Source organism: Impatiens glandulifera, chromosome 6, assembly GCF_907164915.1.
Source record: "Impatiens glandulifera chromosome 6, dImpGla2.1, whole genome shotgun sequence".
Taxonomy (NCBI): Eukaryota; Viridiplantae; Streptophyta; class Magnoliopsida; order Ericales; family Balsaminaceae; genus Impatiens; species Impatiens glandulifera.
In genome coordinates this window covers 44083126-44104806 of record NC_061867.1, presented here as the reverse complement: position 1 = coordinate 44104806, position 21681 = coordinate 44083126, and the positions used below count along the sequence as shown (strand labels likewise).

Genomic DNA, 21681 nt, shown 5'->3' with positions numbered 1-21681 from the left:
GATTATTTGTGTAGAAACAGAAATATCATTTATTATTACGTTGATGGGCCGAATAATAAATCGGTATATTAGGGCTAGGTCCCCAACCCATATATATAGCATACCTATTTGTTTCTCTAATCAAACAATAAAGTTTATGTTCATCTCTCAAGAACACTCAAGAGGGCTATCAATATAGGTTTGGAAGACTTAAACACCACCCACATCAGACATTCCAATCCAGGTCCAGATCCAGAACAAAAAAATCCAAGATCAAGAGAAGATCCAAGATCAAGAGAAGATCAAGAAGAAGAGAATAACGAAGAACGACTTAATGAACCGTTCTTCATTCCAGATTCAAATACGTTTCTAAAATTTATGTTTATCTCAATTTATGAGTAATAAGATTATAAAACTAAAGAATAAGGATTTAGATTAAAAGGACAAACACATAAATCTTTCATCTCCATTATCATTGACATATTATAATTGTATTAAATAATATATATTTATAAATTTATAAATAATATGAATTATTATTAATTTAATATTGAACTAGAAAACTAACTAATATGAATACTACTAATATAAATTGTCCTAGTGACCTCCGGGTTAGCTAAATATCTTATTTTCTTAGAAAAAAAAACAAATATATTTTTTTCAACAATCCAATTCTCAAAAGCGATGTTACACCACTTCCACCGTCTCCATCTGTAAAAAAAAAACACAAATATTGAAATAGAGTCAAATCTAACACAAGTGAAAAAAAAACATATTAACTAGAAATAAGTGACTTGTATAACACAGCAATAAATATATTTGGAAATATTTTCTTTATGGATCAAGTTTTCAAATATGATCTCCTGAAAATAGATGACAGAAAGATTGTTTCAAAAAATGCAAATTTCTGATACATCCACCATTGTCAAAAATATGAACAAATAGTAGTTTATTGAGGAAAATACATATATTTGAATAGGAATATTGTTCCTGCAAAACAAAAAAAAAGTCTTGAGATTAAGAGAACCAAGTTTCAATTTGTAAATCAAATTTGACATATACTTGGTTACATACAGCTGCTGCTGGAACATCGACAGGGACGAGACTTTCAAGGCAATTGTATAGGATGCTAGTTAATCTTCTATCGCCACCCCTAATCTTCTCAACTGATTTCTGTTCTAAATTATACAAAACAAGGCTCCTTCTTAACCGATTGCTGTTCATGAACCATACTTTCTTACCGCTCTTTGAATAAGCAATAGGTATGAAAGGGTGATAAATCTTAAAAGTAGTTGTTGGTGACAATGTAATTAATCTTGACCAATGCTCATTCTTCCCACCATAATCTTTCAGCAAAAACACATCCACAATTGATGATGATTCATATTGACAACTTAACGAAAGACATCCTTCTAAATTATGCAAATATAATTTAAAATGAGGACTGGTGTACTCTGGTTTCGGAAGTACTCTGCATTTCTCTGTCCCAAGATCAAATGCAACAATCAATCTTTCACTTTTTAAATCTGATTTCACAATTGAGATCCAATGCATAGCTCCACCAGCAATGGAATTTCCAAAGGAATGCCAATCCGGACAGTAAAGAAACTTCTCTAGCTTATGCCAAGAATTTGATCCCAAACTATAAACCTTAACCTCATAATCGAGGAAGATGTCTGGACTCCTACTTATAATTAGCACAATTCTTACCACCTTGTAATCGTCATTGATGTTATCGTAACCAATTCGATAATCATAATAAACACTGACAAAGTGAATACCAAGGGTTGCGATTTCAATTGATGCGTAAGGAAGTTTTATAGACTTTTTGATTGAAGGATTCCATAAAAAGACATTCTCAATGGCACGGACGAAAATCAAGCCATCACGTAAAAAACAGTTAGGCTGTGGTCCATAATTCCTTATGGTTGAATTAGGATTCCATAAATAAAGACGTTGCATGCCACGAAATTGTAACATGCAAATCAAGCCATCACATGAACACCTAGGCACAAGTCTATAATTTCGAAACGTCAATGGAATGGAATCGACCTTCACCTTTTGAAGAACATTTCCGTCATGGAGGGAATCAAATTTCTCACGAAAGAGATCATTGTTCCTTTGGAAGAGCCTAAGGTTTCTCTTGGTTTGGACGGATCGGTTTAGATGCAATTTGGCGAAATTGGGGCTACTGATTATAGCAAACCATGATTTAGATACACATCTAAAACGTAACAGACACTTAACAGACAATCGACAAAGAATCTCTTCTAGAATCACATCCGGCAATTGCACCATCTTCTATGGACTGTACAATACAAGAAAAAAGGAAATTAACTTCGGATCATAACACTCCTCATCAAACACAGGCATGCAAATATGATTTATGCCATGTTAAAAAGAAGTATTTTATCTTAAGCAATAAATATTCCCATTTTTTTACATTTAACCTAATTCCAAGTCCTAATTAAATAGATATGATTAGGGGTGCGATTACAGATGTTAGGCATATATGTATGGGATTGGGTCATTAAGAAACTTGGTCTTTACTCAAGACTAGGCTTACTTTGCTCTCTTTAATTCATTAATGAGTAATAATAGGGAAGGAGAACATTTGTATATCACTCATTTTAAAGTTGATAATGCCTATCAATTTCTCTATCTCTATTTGATTTATTATATTTTAAAATATATTTATTACAAAATTATATTACTTTTATTCTAAATTAAATTTTGTATATAATCTATTTGAAATTACATGAACTTTTGGGTTAGTTAATATATATAATTTAGAAAACATATTAATATATATATATATATATATATATATATATATAAAAGAATGGAAGAAAAACAATAAGGCAATAGTTTCAGGATAATTTCAAAACATATATAATTAATTTACCAACGCTAAACAAATGTTGTTGAGATACGCTGGTAATGAAATTATGTATGGTTTATCTATACCGACGTATATTTGGCGACGAATATTTGCCTGGAGTTAGCTATTTTTGTTAGGGGTGTGCAAATGGGTAAACCTAACCCATATTCAACCCAAATTAAATTTGATTAACCCATTATTTAACGCATATTAATGAATAATATGAATTGAGAATGGATTGGGTAACCAAAACTAAGTTTTAGTTTCTAACATATTTATTACGTTTTTTTAGCATGTAATATTTAAAACGTTTTTGTCCTAACATATTTTGATCCGTGTAATAATTATGTGATTCGTTTTACATAATTTAATATGTTTTTGACCTATTCAACACATTTTTATAACTCATTTATCTAATATTTGATTCGTTTGACCTGTTTTAACTCGCTTGATACGTTTTTTGTTTTAATAACTATGTAACTCATTATAAACAATTTTACACGTTTTTGACATGTTTAACACGTTTTTGCACACTTAACATATGTTTGGCATGTTTCACATGTTTTTGTCATGTTAGCACGTTTAACACGTTTTGGCACGTTTAATACATGTTTGACATTTTAACATGTTTAACACGTTTTTCACATTTTTGACATATTTAACACATTTTGACACGTTTAACACGTTTTTAACGCGTTTATTACGTTTGAAAATGTTTAAACTTAATCAAACCCAAATTAAACTCAACTTATACCCAACCCAACACATACTCAACCCAACCCAAATAAACTTACCCAAATTAATACTTTGAGTTTGGGTTAGGGTTGAGATTTAGGTTAGCCCAAGATATACTCACCTCTACTTTTTATTACATTTTCACAATTTGTAAGTATTTATATATTAGATAGAAATTATATATTTCAGTTTTCAACCATCATCACATTGATATGATCATGATTAACAATTAAACTGTAAAGAAATAAATTAAAATGTATTTCATTATAATTGAAAATTTATAATTTGTAATCACTTAGCAAAAATTAATAATAAATAAAAGATATATTTAATTTTGATAATGTGGTCTAAATTGATGTCTAACATCATTTTGATACAAACTTGATTATTTGTTTCATCCATAATGAAGTTTATTGATAAGCCATTTCTTTGCTATACAAACAAAACAATTGAAAACCATAAAATAAATATTTTTGCTTTGATAACTTGTAATCATGTAGCTAAATAATTAAAAATATTAAATAACATCTCTAATCGTGAATTAAAAATAATGTTACCACTTCAACAAAAATTAATTGGAACTTGGAATATGAAACATAGTTCGTGGATATCTCCATAAAACTTCAGATTGTTTTTAAGTATTATGAAAGACAATTAAATGAGAAAATAAAGACAATATACCACACTAATACTAAGATATTAATGTGCACAAAGATCATCATGAAATGAAGACGAGCTCTCTCAAACCGATTCCATAGCTCTGAGCTCAAACCGATTCCATAGTTTTTTAGAATGAATCTCAGATGGCGTCATATTGATGACGGTACTGTTAATACATCGGTCAAATACAATCATTAAAAATACGAAAATTTCTTTTTAGAAAGATAATTCATCAAAATAAATTAGAAATAACTAGCATTAATCCTGTGCATTTTGTCACGGCCCAATCTTCCTGGCCCAAGAAGAGGAGGCTTAAGGAGAATGTCACGACACAATCTTCCTGACCCAAGAAGAGGAGGAGGCTTAAGCCCGCTTAAGCCTAACGCAAGGAATATTCTAGCTGTAAGGCAAGTGCTTGATTAATGCATCATTAATTGAGAGTTGAAATGCATGTCCTTGATTAGCGTATCACTAATTGATACTTAAAAGGAATGTCCTTGATTACTCCATCACTAATTGACAATTAGAAGGAATCCCTAAATTAGTGCATCACTAATTGACACTTATAAAGAATGCCCTAAATTAGTGTGTCATTAATGTAATAGCTAGAATTAGTCCTATAAATACCTGTGAAGTATTGCATTGTAAATCACCAAGTATTCAAGTGATATAATATTATTCTTTGTAAGATTTTACTCTCTCTAGAATTCTTGTGTCAATTCTATTAAACGTCGAATGTTGCGTCGAGTAAGGCTGACTAGTTACTCGTTCTTGTGAAGATCGTAACTAGTGTCGCACGGATCGTTAGTGAAAAGACTAAGCACGTGACAATTGGTATTAGAGCCGAAATGACGAAGAGATCGGAAGAAAATTCAAAGGTCATGGACGAAGTAGAGAATCTTCCCCACGGGACCGGAGAAGATAGTAGGAACTCTTGCAAAGTTTAGGCGGGAGGAACCAAAGCTACCAAAGAGAGAGAAAGATTAAGAGACGCTATCGTTGATATTATCGTCAGGTTAGAGAAGGTAGAACTCACCGTGGCGTACGGACAAGATAATGTCGGGGACCTAGAGGAACGCATCGTCGATCATAAGAAGGAGAGAGACAAGCTCTGAGGAGGAATGCAAGGTGCCCTAAACGAAGACTTGTCTAAATGTCAAGAGCAAGCTCAGATTGTGGAGCAGACCCTCCTTGGTGAAATTAGTACCTTGACTGAGAAACTCGAGGTAAGGACTTCTAAGTTACAAGCTACCGAAGAGGATTTGGCGTTACTCAAGAAGGCGGTTGCGCAAGAGTGCGGATGCGCGCCTGTAGGAGTCCCCAATCCGATAAGGATAGACGTTCTAAGGCCTAAAGCGTATTTAGGCGAGAGGAATGCGAAAGAGATCGACAACTTCCTATGGAGTCTGGACCAGTATTTCAAAGCACTCAGCCTAGTAGAAGAGGCGAGGAAGATAGATACTGCCATGACATACCTGGAAGACACCGCGATGCATTGGTGGAGGCGAAGAAGTAGCGACATTGAAAGAGGTATGTGTTCTATCAATACCTGAGGTGAATTCAAGGAGGAACTCAAGAGACAGTTCTATCCTGAAAACGCTATTCGAGAAGCAAGTGCCGAGTTGCGGCGGCTCTCACAAAGAGGGAGTATCAAGGAGTATGTTAAGGAGTTCATCGTTACTCTCCTTGAGATCCCTAACTACTCAGACGATGAAGCCTTGTTTGCCTTCATTGATGGTCTACAAATGTGGGCGAAGTTGGAATTGGAACGGCGTGGTGTCCAAGATCTAAGCTCCGCTATTGCCGTGGCTGAATCTCTTGTCGAAATGAGAAGGCAAGAGAAACCAAAGTCGACCTATGAGAGGAATTACAATGGGAAAATGGTGGAGACCATATCTATAACAATGAAGACCCAGTTAATTTTATCAAATCCAATGGTAAAGGAGATCGGGACGAGAAACGTGGAGAGAAACCAAGGATAAAGTGTTTCTTTTGTGAAATACCGCACAAAACAAGACAGTGCCCTATGAAGAATAAACTATCAACATTGATGGAGGAGCAAGAACGCCTTCACAATGAAGCTCGATTGGGGTCGTTAAACCTAATTAGTGTCGTTACAGCAAAGTTTGATGGGCCAAAATCCGCGAAGAAAGGACGACTATTAGTGGAAATTAAAGTAAGAAACCACATGGTTAAAGCTTTCTTGGATACGGGAGCCAACAACAATTTTCTAGAGGTAAAGGAGGCGCGAACACTACGGATCAAGTACACTAAGGAGAAAGGGTGACTTAAAGTAGTCAACTCGGCACCAAGTGCAACTTATGAAGTTGCTCGTAATGTAAAGATCAACTTGGGGGAGTGGACCGGCTTTCTGGGTTTCTCCATTATTGACATTGATGACTACAAAATGGTTCTAGGCATAGAGTTCCTTGACAAGGTAAATGACATCCTACTCCTTTTTTCCAATATGATGTACATTCTAGAGCAAGGTAATACTCGCACAATACCTTTAACAAGAGAGGGAAAGAGAAAAGCTAGGCACCTATTTGCCATGCAGCTCTCAAAAGGTGCGGAGAATGCTTATCCATCATCTTTTGTCACCGTGAAAGAAGATGAGAAAACTGCGTCTAAAAAGAAGATACCTCCAAAAGTTACAACTGTCCTAGATAAAGGTCATGATGTAATACCCGCTGGATTATCAGAGAAACACCACCATAAGAGAGAGGTGGATCACAAAGAAGAGTTAGTCAAATGTACTAAATCATCAGCGGGGGTTCTTTATCGCATGAAGCCTCCAAAATTGGAGGAATTGAAGAGGCAACCAGAGGAGTTGCCCTTCAAAAAGAGAAGTACGAAATAGTCAAGACCACCAAAAGAATGAAGAAATTGGAGGACAAGAAGAGAAGACACTCGGAGTTCAGAGCAAACCGAGTGATAGTAAAACTTCTCCTCCATCAAGGGAGACGATTTTCCAAAGTTCACAAAGTGCTTATGAGGCAATACGAAGGCCCTTTCTTAGAGAAGAAATGGATTGGAAAGTCAGCATGTCGCTCAAGACTTTTATCTTATATGGGGACACCATCCAGGCCTATAAGGAGGAAGCGACGAGGACGTCGCTAGATTGAGTGGGGGAGAATGTCACGGCCCAATCTTACTGGCCCAAGAAGAGGAGGCTTAAGGAGAAGATCACGACCCAATCTTCCTGGCCCAAGAAGAAGAGGAGGCTTAAGCCTAACGCAAGGAATATTCTATCTGGAAGGCAGGTGCTTGATTAATGCATCACTAATTGAGAGTATAAAGGCATGTCCTTGATTAGCGCATCACTAATTGATACTTAAAAGGAATGTCCTTGATTAGTCCATCATTAATTGACAATTAGAAGGAATCCCTAAATTAGTGCATCACTAATTGACACTTATAAAGAATGCCCTAAATTAGTGTGTCATTAATGTAATAGTTAGAATTAGTCCTATAAATACTTGTGAGGTATTACATTGTAAATCACCAAGTATTCAAGTGATATAATATTATTCTTTGTAAGATTTTACTCTATCTTTAGAATTCTTGTGTCAATTCTATTAAACGTCGAGTGTTACGTCGAGTAAGGTTGACTAGTTACTCGTTCTTGCGAAGATTGTAACTAGTGCCGCACGGATCGTTAGTGAAAAGACTGAGCCCGTGACAATTTGCACAGATAAGAATATATTTAAAATATTATTTATCTATAAATATTTTAAATAGAATTAATATTATTCAAATCTTATTAATTTAAAATTGGTTTTAGTTTGTAAAAATTAAGTTTAATCTTAAACTTAATGTGAACATATATTTAATCCTCTCGGCACCCCACTTAACCCCTCAATTGACCAATATCTTGTGACTCACACTTTTTCATATGTCTTTTTTATCCCCTCGGGGAACCATCCACCAATCTTAGTCGACCTCAATTGATGACACATCTCTTATCTCTCATCAAACTCAACCACCAATCTTAATTCAGACTTCACACGCGACAAACCACCCACCTGGCCTCCATCTCATAACTTCACACTTTCAAATGTTCGTCAAACCAACCACTAATTCCGACCTCACACTCGACAAACCTCCAACCACCCGACGTCCATCTTGTGACCTCACACTGTCAAATGCTCGTCAAACCAACAATTAATTCCTACCTCACACTCGACAAAACACCCACCACCCGACCTACATCTCGTGACCTCACAATTTCAAATGCTCATCTAACTAAGAACTAATTTCCGACCTCGTACTCGACGAACCACCCACCACCCGACCTCTATCTAGTGACCATACACTTTCAAATGCTCATCAAACCAACAACTAATAAATCCGACCTCACACTCGGAAAACCACCCACCACCCGACCTCCATCTTGTGACCTCACACTTTCAAATACTCACCAAACCAACAACTAATTCCGACCTCACACTCGACAAACCATCAACCATCGAACCTCTATCTCGTGACTTCACATTTTTAAATGCTCGACAAACTAACCAATAATTCCGACATCACACTCGACAAATCACCCGACCTCCACATCTCGTGACCTCACACTTTAAAATGCTCGCCAAATCAACAACTTATTTCAAGCTCACACTCGACAAACCACCCATTACCCGACCTCCATCTCTTGACCTCACCCTTTCAAATATTAGTCAAACCAAGAACTAACTCTAACCTCGCACTCGACAAACCATCCACTACCTGACCTCCATCTCGTGACCTCACACTTTAAAATGCTCACAAACCAATAACTAATTCCGACCTCATACTCGACAAACTACCCACCACCGACCTCCATCTCGTGACCTCATACTTTCAAATGCTCACCAAACCAAAAACTAATTCCAACCTCACACTCGACAAACCACACACCACCCGACCTCCACCTCGTGACTTCACACTTTTAAATGTTCGTCAAACTAACCATTAATTTTGACCTCACACTCGACAAACCACCCGACCTTAATCTCGTGACCTCTCACTTTCAAATGCTCGTCAAACGAACAACTAATTACGACCTCACACTCGACAAACTACCCACCACCCGACATCCATCTCGTGTCCTCGCACTTTCAAATGCTCACCAAACCAACAACTAATTCCGACCTCACACTCAACAAACTACCCACCACCCAATATCCATCCCGTGACTTCACACTTTAAAATACTCACCAAACCAACCAATAATTCCAACCTCATACTCGTCAAACCAGCTGACCTCCATCTCGTGACCTCACACTTTCAAATGCTCGCCAAACCAACCACTAATTATGACATCACACTTTCAGATGCCTTGTATCCTTTGTTTAAAAGTTTCGTCACCATATATTATAGTCAATAATGCAGTTTTGAAAATCTAAATTTACATGTTTAGGGATTCAAACCATTGTTTGAAAGTCGCATCACCATATATTATAGTCAATAATGCAATCTTGAAAATCTAAATTTACATGTTTAGGGATTCGAACCCTGGTTTCAAGCATGAAATGTAACACTTTAATCGATAAATCACTTAAGATTGTTGAAATAATTTTATTATTTTGTGTATATTTATATATTTTGTATTTAATATTTATTACCAAATAGTTTATTTTTATATTAACTAAAATATGATTTATGCTAATAAAAAAGAAAATATTATATATATATATATGATGAAAGAGAAAATATATAAAAAAAGATAAAATATATTTATATAAAATTAATGATGAAAAATAATATAATATATATAAGGTAACTACATTTAAAATATATATATATTATTAATAAAAAGTATATTTTTTAAGATTAATGAGAATATATATATATATATATATAATTAATGAGGGAGAAAATATTTAAAAAAGAAAAAAATATAAGATAAAATATATTTATAATCTTTAAAATCTAAAATTTAATTAAGAGATAGAATAGGAGAGAGGAGAGAGAAAATACTTGATGACGTGGATTATATATTTGATGATATGGATTAAGTGGTGCTTGTTGACTTTAAACATTATTATATATATATAGATAACACAACTATTTAGGCCAATCATATTTGCACCTGATCTAAACCTTCCCACAATTTCCGAGAGACTCAAATATTAACTACTAGGAAGCGGTCTCACTGAATGATAGAGGTCTCTAGTATCTGGGATGGGTGAAGCTCAATGTGGATGGATCAACAAACAAGCGCAAAATGTTATCTGTAGCGGGTGTCTGATACGCAACTCAACTGTATGTGGGTAGCAGGCTTCTCATCATCCTCACCCTCACCAGACAAGAAAGCTTCACTACGTTAACTTCAACAAACTCAGAAAGATAATATGGGTTGACTTGGATTACTTAGTGTTGTGAGCCTAGAGAGGGCAACACACTTTAGAATGATGATGACTGAGCACTTTCTTGGATCTCATGATTTGAAGCAAGCTCCGCAAAAATGACCGAAAGTCGTCTAAGACAGTCATGCTTCAAAAGATACTCAAAATCCCCATCACCCCACGAATATTCAGAAAAATGTGATACACGAATTTAACATTTATAAGACACATCCAATAACAAATAATAATAATACAACATTTTTGTATGAATCTCATCAGTCAAAATCCCTCCATTAGCACTCAAGCAAAAGAAGGAAACCATACATAATCAAAATAACTTTTTTATTCTTGCAAACTTGTATACTTACCAATATATCATTAATTGTTATATGAATACAATTCTTTGTTTTATTCATTTTCTAAAGTGTAAACTATATATACAAGACTATAACATTGAGATGCATTAATATAGCCACTAATCTAGAGTTCTCCAATATATCTATTAGGCCAACCATATATATAAAACTTATGATAACTATTAGTTGATTAAATTTATTACATTCTGAGATTGGATCGATTTTTTTAAAAAAGAACTCTCGGAAACCTCTTTGTGAAGATATTCGCAAGTTGAAAGAGAGATAGAACATGAATAACTCGAACATAACCGCATGAGACCTTTTCACGAACAAAGTGAATATCCATCTCAATGTTCTTGGTTCGTTGGTGCTGAACATGATTACTAGAGACGTAGATCGTACTCATATTATCATAATAAACAATAGTAGCGGCGGGAACTTGACAATGTAGTTTTAGGAGTGAATTACGTAGCCAACAAGTTTTCGAAACCACATTTGCAATCGCCCAATACTCAGTCTTGACATTAGAATGTGACAAAGTAGTTTGGCGCTTAACCGATTAATATATTAGATTATCTACCAAGAAGACACAATGGTCAGACGTCAAACGACGTGTGTCCTGGAACATAACCTAGTCAGCATTAGTGTAATCCAAGAGGGATGTAATAGAGAATGGAGTCAAATAAAGGCCAAAATCAAGATTTTCATGAATATACCGGATAATTATTTTTAGAGCCGCCATGTGTACCTCCTAGGGATCATTCATAAAGTGACAAACTTGTTTCACCACATACGTGATATTAAGATGAGAATATGTAAATTTTGCATAGCACCAGTTAGACCGCGGTACAAAGAAGAATCTGACACAAGAGAAGAGACTAAAGTCCTAAGTTTCGGTGTGGTATCAACTAGCGTAGTCGACGACTTACAAGATGACATACCCGCATGATCTATAACATTAGACACATACTTTCGTTGAGAGAGGAGCATACCATTTAAATGAGGCATTACCGAAATGCCAAAAAAATAATGCAAGAGACCCAAAATCCTTCATAACAAATTCCGCACTCAAGCTGGAGATGAAGAATTGACAGAGAGAGTTAAAAGATGTCGTCAATATTATATCATCAACATACAATAACAAGTATATTATGTTCTCACCCTAAAAAACACAAACAATGAGTGAACTGAAATAGTTCGGAAAAAATAAAGTGTGAACAAAAAATTTGTAAAGCGTTTGTCCCAAACTCAGGGAGCCTATTTCAAACCATACAATAATTTCTTCAAACGGAATACATGATGAAGAAATGAGGAATCTCTGAACCCAAGAGCTTCATACATGTATACAAGATCATAAAGAGTGCTATGGAAAAAATCATTCTTTACATCAAGATGGTGAATTGACCATTTCTTCAATATGGTAAGACTGAGGACCAATCAAATAGTGGCCGGTTTGATAACAGGTTTGAAAGTCTCCCCACAATCAACGCCAACTTGATGGGAGGTGGAGGGGTTAGGGGAGGAGGTGGATGTGGAGATGAAAGTGTAGACTGATGATAAATCACATATGGTGATGGAGGATCATTGAGAAAATCATACGAGAGTGGGGACTGAATTTCAATAAAAGTTAAATGAGACTCATTAAAGATGATGTGACGACAAATAATGATTTTATCATTTGATATGTCAAAACACGTATAACTCCGGTGATTCAGTGGATATCCAAAAAAGACACATGGGGTAGAATATGGAAGAAGTTTATAAATTCTCATGGATGAAAATAGAGGGTAACACAAACACCCAAACACGCATAAATGGTCATACATTAGATATTTACGGTACAAACATTGTAATAAAGTAATGTATGTCATGTGTTTATACAGAAGAATTTTTAAGAAGTACGTGGCCATTTGGAGAGCATGATGCCAAAATGAGATGTGTATCTTGGCATGAGTGAGTAATATACAAATCATATTGTTGATAGCACGAAACTGTCTCTCGGCCTTGCCATTCTGAAATGAAGTATGAGGACATGAGAAGCAAAAGGTCAACCCATGCGTGGACGTAAATTACCTAAATGAATGATTATCGAATTCCCTCCCATTATTACATTGAAAAAAATTTATATCACTCTCAAATTGGGTTTTAACGAGTGTCCGAAATTGCAAGAAATTATTACACACTTGAAATTTAGGAGATAAAGGGAAAGTACACAAAAAATAAAAAAAAATTATCGAGAAACAAAACATAATATCTATGACCCAAAGAACTAAACACATGAGACGTCCATACATCACTATGAATAATGTCAAACAGTAACAAATAAATCGAAATAGAAGCATTAAATAACAAATGAACGTGTTTTCCTAATGAACAAGAAGGAGAAATATGATAAACATATTTTTTATTACATTGAATTAATTTATTTAATCTAAGATATTCAAAACTAGAGTTGCCAGGATAACCTATGCGATTATGCCACAAGGATGGCGACAAAGCAACACAAATAGAAGACGATACATGACTCATAGTTGTGACCAAATATAGATGCCCCGACTGTCACATCTCATTAGACGCGTCCCCGTCCAAAAATCATAAACATTAAAACCCAAATGGATTAAACTCAACAAACACATAATTATCTGTAGTGAATTTACAAATAAAAACTAGATTTTTAACAAGAGCAAGAGAATGAAGAAAATTATTCAAGGTAAATTTAGGATTCTAAGAAGAAATAGAGGTATCCTCAATTCCCGAAACCGGAATTATATTACCATTACCTACAAGAATATCGTTTAATGCTTGAATTTAAATAAGACAAGAGGGTACCTTGTTGAGATATCATGTGGGACATCGCACCAGTGTCCATGTACCATGTCGGATCAGGAGATGTAATACCAAGGGTATACATGACCACTTCAATGTCCGTTGGAATTGTTGGAGACTAAACCATGTATTCTTGCGCACGCGGGCCAAGGAGACCTGACTTCTGTTGTGGAGTCAACGGACGAGAGCTTGAAGGATGTCTCTTCTATTGAGTTGTTGGATACGAGCATGGAGGAGAAGCCCATGGCCATTTCCAAGACAGTGATGTTGTGCTTGAATGACGAACCCATTGTTGTGGTAAATGAGAAGGAGGATGACTTTGGACTTGGTACTGGGACTGCCCTTATCGACCCCCATTACGAGATCCCTTCTTCTTTAGTTTCTGTCAAGATCCCCACGATGACATACATTGTGACTCATTCATGCCAAACGCGACAGAGACAAGACCTACACCCAACTTTTGTGCCGAATTAGAGGCCACCCCCTTTGACAAGCCCGATTCTTCCAAAATCAACATGGATCGCGATTAGTAGATCTGAGGCAAATGATCACTCTTCTGGAGTAACATAGTCATCCCGTTATATGTCTTTGCCAAGCCCACGACCAACTGCAACACAAGGCGGTCATTCGAGACCGGGCTACCGACATTCTTCAACTGATCGACCAGGACTTTGAGATGTTTACAATAAGCCGAAACCCAGAGAAAATCCTCCATGATGGAGGTGGAAAACTCTTACTTGAGGGAAATCGCACGATAGTGATAGTTATCTTAAAAAATCCCACGTAGCCGTGTCCAAGTTTGCTCGGTTGTAGAGTCTGGTTCTTAGATCGTGTGAAGGAGATCCTGTGAGATTGTGGCATAGACCCACTGAAGGACATTGGCATCGAGAGTTAACTATATATCTTTCTCATCATCCGTCGATGGCGGCGGTAGAACAGGGACCAGCGAGATGAGGTGATGAAGGACCCAATGAGAATGAGCATGAATCTTGAACAACTTTGCCCATGTCGTGTATTTAACGTTTTCGAACTCAAGAACAATATAGACGTGACTCTTGATGTTGGAAACAAAAAGAGCTAGGTAAAATCCTTGTTTGTTACTCATCATCGGAAAAGAAAAGTGATTAAAGAAAAAGATAAATAGAAGATGAACGTAAAAGAGTGATTGAAGAGAAAATAATAAAAAATGCACCGTTAGTCTAGGGCACATCGAAGGAGAGAAAAGAGAAAAACTTTATATTAATCAATATTGGTTATAACGACAAATGAACGTCTTCTTAAGGTTTTGACTTACAATTTTTGTAATTGTACATAACCAAAATTATAAAATAATATAATAAATATAATATATTGGTTATATTATATTAGTTTCCTTATAAGTTTAATTTAATGTCTATATAAAAGACATGCCTTAGATAATTGGAAAATCATTCAATACAATCTCCTTTTATATTCTTACATGGTATCAGAGCCAATATTTTGTCCTTGAACACAAAATATAGTCTTCCGCTGCCCCATCAATGGTTACTTAAAGTAATTGATGGAGGGCTCAAATAAAACTCTATTAGCTCATTATTATTTTTATTTATTTATTGTTTATTTATTTTTTTAAAGCGTCATTCGCCTCCGCTAGTTCCTTTGGTTCGGAGTAAGTGGTGCCCCCGCCTTTAGATTCGGAACAATTGGTGCCTCGGCTTTAGCTGCTTCCACACCTTCCTTTGAAATTTCTGGTGTTTCGGCTTCAGTCGCTTCCACACCTTCCTTTGGATTTGGCGCAACTGGAGCTTCTGCTCCTTTCAGATTTAGATTAACCAAAACAATGATTTCCACAACCTCCACTTCTTCATTAGGATTTGGATCAATCGTCGCTAGTTCTTTGCCATATACTCCTTTTGGGATGGACATTAGTGCATCGTCATCTCCTTTTGGTGTGTCTACTTTCGGATCATTTGCGACCTCAGCAGCGTTAAGATCTACATCTGCTGCTACTCTGACTAGAACACCTTCTTCACCTTTGGCTGCTACACCGTCGTTGTTTGGGGTTTTTCGGGTTCTTTTTGAAAAGTTTCGATCCAATCTCAGCATACATCGTTTACCTACTTCGATTGCGGGGGTGTAATAAATATAATAAATATAATATATTAGAAATATAATATAAAAATAATATATCTGTAAGATATTATCACAATATGATTAATTGTGATAATATCGATATTATATTATATTAGTTTTCTTATAAGTTTAATTTAATGTCTATATAAGAGACATGCCCTATGTAATTGGAAGATCATTCAATACAATCTCCTTTTATATTCTTACAGTAACTCCCCGATTTTGTAATAAATAGATTGGAAGAAAATTATTTAAAAACATTTTTTTATTTTTAAAAATAAATGATGACCTTGAAAATAATAAAAACACCAAAATGCAAAATGATTGGAGGCTCCTCTGGTCGAAAAGGAGGCCAGACGGAAGAGGGTTATTCCTTGGGTCGCACCGAGAAATCCTGGTCGGTCGCCGAAGAAGATCTTCGGCGGTTAGATTGGAGGCAGGAGGCCACGCCGCTCACAAGTCGACTCAGATGCTGGACGGGTTTTCAACCTCCATCCAACAACCAATTGATCTTTATTGTAGAATCTCTGTTTGCCCACTTGATGACGACAGTCAAGTTTGCGTTGTACTTGCACCATAATTCTGTTGTTCCAGATTTGATGCTCAACCTACACCACCTTCACAATATATGTTGACTTTTCATTCTCTCTTTTCATTAATTTTGACTTATTCTACAAACTAACCAATTTTTGTGAAGGTGGAATAGGTAGGAGAACCAAATCTGGACAACAGATTTGAGCCCTGTACTTGTTGCCGCCGTCCATGATCATGAATTCATTCAGGACGACGCCTTTGCTCAAACCTATGGTTGGAGGTTTGGTACTCTACTCCCCAATATATATATATAAGCTGGAGAAGATAGCAACAACTTCCACAGCCAATATGCATTTGTTCAAATTGTCTGTTCTTCTCCTTGTTGATACATTCTTAGGAAACATGATTGAAACAAGGATTATATTGAAATTGGCTATAGACTTTGTGTGTAGTAGGGCTATATTTATAAGGTATATATAAATATATTCTTTGATTAAATTTACATATAACCCTCTACTTACAAGTGGGTGTAGTCGTAGAATCATAGAAAAAACAAAATTATCTCATCACTCTTATTTGTAAAGTATTGTGTTTAACAACAGAATTAATCTTTTCAAAATAAAACAATATTCATTTATTGGAAATATGAGTGAAATAAAACGTAGGCATAATACTAGAATTTTGAAATATAACATAAAGTTTATTAATTATAAAAAAAAAAATTGAAAAGCAAATCAAGATGACATCAAGGTTATTCATTATTTGTTATTGTAAATGGATCATATTATTTGAAATTAAAAAATATAAATTATTATTGGTAAATTAAAAAAGTATAAATTATAATTGATATATGGTGCATATTATTTCTATGGAATGTCTTTAATTACCATTATTGGTTTCATGTATAATCTTTGGTTAGTAAATGTCCATTTTGTGCATTCATGGCAGATGAGTCTCATTCAGATTCCTTGAAAAGAAGAGTTCTTGATGCTGAAAAATCTCTTTAGAGTTAGCTATTGCAAAATGTATTGGCAAAACAACAAAGTTAATCAACTATATAAAAGAAAATATCATCTCAATTTTTTTAATTAAATGTATTTGATATCTTTAATTATTTATTAGTTTGATAAAAAAAAAATTGTTGATGGTGTGATTTTGGCTTTTCTAAATTAAATTTAAATAAAATATATCAAACAAGGCATAAAAAGAGTGATTATCAGTATCTTATAAATAAACTTAAAATGATTACAGTGGATACTCCTATTTTATTTTCCAATTTATAATTTTAAAATAATTTTGAGTTAACAAATTTATTTTTTTAAATTCTTATAAAGTTCATTACACACCATTAAAATAAATAATTTAAAAACGTTGAATTAATTGAATTTCAAAATAATTAAAATGTAGAGTTTAAATAAACCCAAAATACACTAATAAATAAATGAACTAAATAAGATTTGTATATATTAATTAATCTTGTGTACGTTTGTTTAGCTTGTCTTTCTTTTTTTACCCAAAAAACCAAGCCATGACCCTAAGGAAAGAACCTGGTTAAATGTGGCAAAAAGTTGCACGGATATGGTTCAATTTTGTAAATATAATTTTTATAGTGTTATTTATTTATTGTTAATTTTTAATTAATTTTATATTAAAATATATAATTTCTTAAAATTGGCTAAGTACACCATACTTAATTATATATATAAATAATAATAATATATAACTATTATTTTTCAAACTAAACTCTTACGATTTCAAGTGAAATCTAAATTTTACGAGTTTACAACTATTTAACGATTTTACGTAACAACATTTCTTTGTATATTTGCATCTCTGGGTAATTTAAAACCTCAAGGATTTTATTTTTATTTTACACATCTGAAAGAATACTCAGGTATGGATTTGTATGCTCTTAATGCTAATAAAATGAAAACTAGTTACTCGATTTTAGATAGTGGTGCCAGTAAACATATATGTTGTGATCCAAACATGATGCAAGACATTTTTCCTATCAAACCTATAAAAGTATACCTACCAGATAACACCACTAAAACTGTCACATGCAATGGTACCTTTCACCTTATAACTACAAAACTTACACTTACTGATATACTCTGTATACCCACTTTTCAACATAATCTGTTTCGGTAGCCAAACTAACTAAATACATGAAATTGATATTTATTTTTCATCCAGATTAGTATGTGTTGCAGGACCTCGACAATAATGATGTAGTGGGATTGGGGAAATTTTCTGGAAATTTTTACTTGTTTGACAAATCTTGTATCAAAGTTGATAAAAAAAAGTTTTGTACGAAAATTATATTTTCTAGAACAATTATATTATTCGTTTCTAATCTTTTATAATGAATTTTCTATTTATAAATATGATTCACATCTAAAAAGAGAGGTAAGATAAAGTATGTTTTATCTACATAGACACTTTGACATATAAATTTATGTGACAATAGTCTAAACTTATTAATAACACAAAAAAATAAGAAGATGCGTGTGTTAAGAAATAAAAATAAATAAAATAGCAACTTACGATAATAAAATTCAATTTACAAAGGTATATCACTGAAAATAATAAAAATATAGATAAATATTTAATTATAAATATAATTAGTTCTATTCATATTGCAACCAAAAAAATTATTTATAAATTTTATGAAATATAAAGATTGAATTTCTTACAAAGTTATTACATCATAAAATTGCATAAATAATGTTTTGACAAAACAAAAATTAAGACAAATCCTTAATGTATAGTTACTTCAACAATACATTAAAAATTCAATTATCATTAAATTATATTTACTCCTTCAATAATTTTTGTAATGTTTTGTAAGAGTGTTTGAAGAGTTTTATGTTGACCTTGTATATATATTCTTAAGTATATATATATATAGATAAGGTATATCAATTTCTTAAACTATCATATTTTTTATATTAAGATACAAAATATTAAAAAAAAAATCAAAGTTCTAGAACAAACAAAAATATACATGAACAAATTTGCATTGAAGTCTTTTCAAATGTGTATTGTAGTATGTCACAATTTATATTTCATAATTTAAATTCTACCAAACAATCTCCAGAAATGAAATTCTTAAGGGCTTGTTTGATTTACGATTATTAATAAATAATCAAATTATTTAAACATAAGAATGAAAAAAATTTAAAAATAAGAAGAGAAAGTAAAGCAAGAATAGAAATAATACACTTACAATATCTTGATTTTATAGTCATCTAAAAAGTTGTCTCATATCATTTCAATAATCACTATGTCTTAATTCCTTATTTGATGTAGTTTAGTTAAATTTAATTTAAAAAAATTAAAATCTCATTATAATGAAAATATTTAAATAATTAAAATGTCACATACATTTAATTAAATTTTATGAAATGATGTTTTCTTATATGTATTCTTTAAATATATATTACTACATTTAAATGAAAATAAAATTTAAATTTATTTATGGAATGATTGTTTATTTATAATATATAATTATGTATATATAACATATTTAAATATACATGATATTAGTTTAAATTTTTGTATAGAATACAATTAAAATAAAAGCCTCCACAACGCCATCGAGAAGGAAAGAAACGAGGGAAAATCAATCAAAATTACCCCACCTTCAAGTCATTTCCCGAGAAAGGAAAAGTCACAAATACACATCGACATACTAGTAGATCATGACGTCGGTCATGAATTTTTATCATTCATGGACGGACTTACAGGATACAATCAAATCCAGATGGCCCCGCAAGACAAGGAAAAAACCACGTATATAATAGAGGTTAGAATTTTTTGTTATAGGGTCATGTCTTTCGGTCTAAAAAATGCGGGATCCACATATCAAAGGGTAGCTACCATGATCCTTCATGACATGATCCACAAGAAAGTGGAAGTATATGTCGACGACATGATTGTCAAATCAAAGGATCGAGAAGGACATGTCCTAAATCTCGAAAAATTCCTGCAACGAATCAGGAAATATCAACTACGATTCAACCCAAAGAAATGCACATTCGGAGTCACATCTGGTAAAATGCTAGACTTCTTATTCACACAAAGGGGCATCGAAGTCAATCCCTCTAAGATTGAAGCAATCACGGATAAGTCGGTCCCTCAAAACGAAAGAGAGGTCCAAGTATTTTTGAGTAAAATCCAATACATTTGTCGATTGATCAGTAAGCTTACCAGTTACCATGACATGCAATCCAATGTTTAAGCTACTGAAAACGACCATAAGTTTGTATGGGATGAAGACTGTCAATAAGCGTTTAACATATTCAAGGATTATTTAAAATCCTCTCTCATACTCATGTTGCGCAAAGCCGACATTTCTCTTATCATACACCTAACTATAACAAACACAGTTATGGGAAGTCTATTGGCTCAAGAAAATGAGGATAAACTCGAAACGATTGTGTACTACATCAGTAAAAAGATGATCGGGTGTGAACTTAATTACACTCTAGCTGATAAAATTATTTCGGCCTTAGCATGGGTCACCAAAAGGTTGAAACACTACATGAAAGCCCACCCCATCAAGTATGTATAAAGACTAAACTCGATCCATTTCTTGTTCCAACAAACTTTTCTATTACCTCATCAAGTATGATTTTCTGGTTGTTTATGTTTTTCTTATGATTTTTATTGATTGGATTATGCAATGCGTTTCTTCAACATGTTTTGTTGTTAGCGTCAATGGAGTTCATGGAGACTACTTCAAGGTTGAAAACAGGGTGAGGTAGGGGAACCCCCTTTCTTATTACCTTTTCGTAGCTATCATGACGATCTTTGAGAGCATCTTCGTGATGTTCCGAATGAGTCATCCACATCTTTCACCCTTTCTGTGAGGTAGAGGAGATAACTCATTTATACTTTGTTGATGATTTATTCATCTTAGCGCACGCTGATGTTGATTCCATTAAAACTATTAGGGTTGCACTAACGTTTTTTTCTGAGGTTACAGGTCTTAAGATTAACAAAATCAAAAAGTGTGGCATTTTACGGAGGCATGAAAAACAAAACAAAGTAGGTCATCTTCAACATCATGGGCATAGCAGAAGGCAGTTTTTCCGAAAGGTATTTAGGGATTCCGTTAACCACGAAATAAATTGAGATATCACACTACAAGCAGCTGATTGAAAAGGTAAAAAACACGATATCTGGTTGGGTACGTAGCCAAGAAACTTTCTTATGCAAGGAGGATTGAGCTTATAAAGAGTGTAGTCATAGGCATAGTTGGTTA

At 33.8% G+C, this 21681-nt stretch overlaps 1 protein-coding gene across 1 annotated transcript; it reads right to left on the bottom strand.

Moving 5' to 3' along the window:
* Window positions 1-996: 996 nt before the first annotated feature.
* On the bottom strand, window positions 997-2277 carry LOC124943664 (F-box protein CPR1-like). Its single transcript, XM_047484141.1, has one exon. It carries the CDS (start codon window positions 2275-2277, stop codon window positions 997-999), a length of 1281 nt encoding a protein of 426 aa, XP_047340097.1.
* Between the last annotated feature and the right edge of the window lie 19404 nt (window positions 2278-21681).

What these genes read in the sequence shown, in the direction of transcription:
- LOC124943664 (XM_047484141.1), bottom strand. Translation starts at nt 2,277, where the DNA reads ATGGTGCAATTGCCGGATGTGATTCTAGAAGAGATTCTTTGTCGATTG.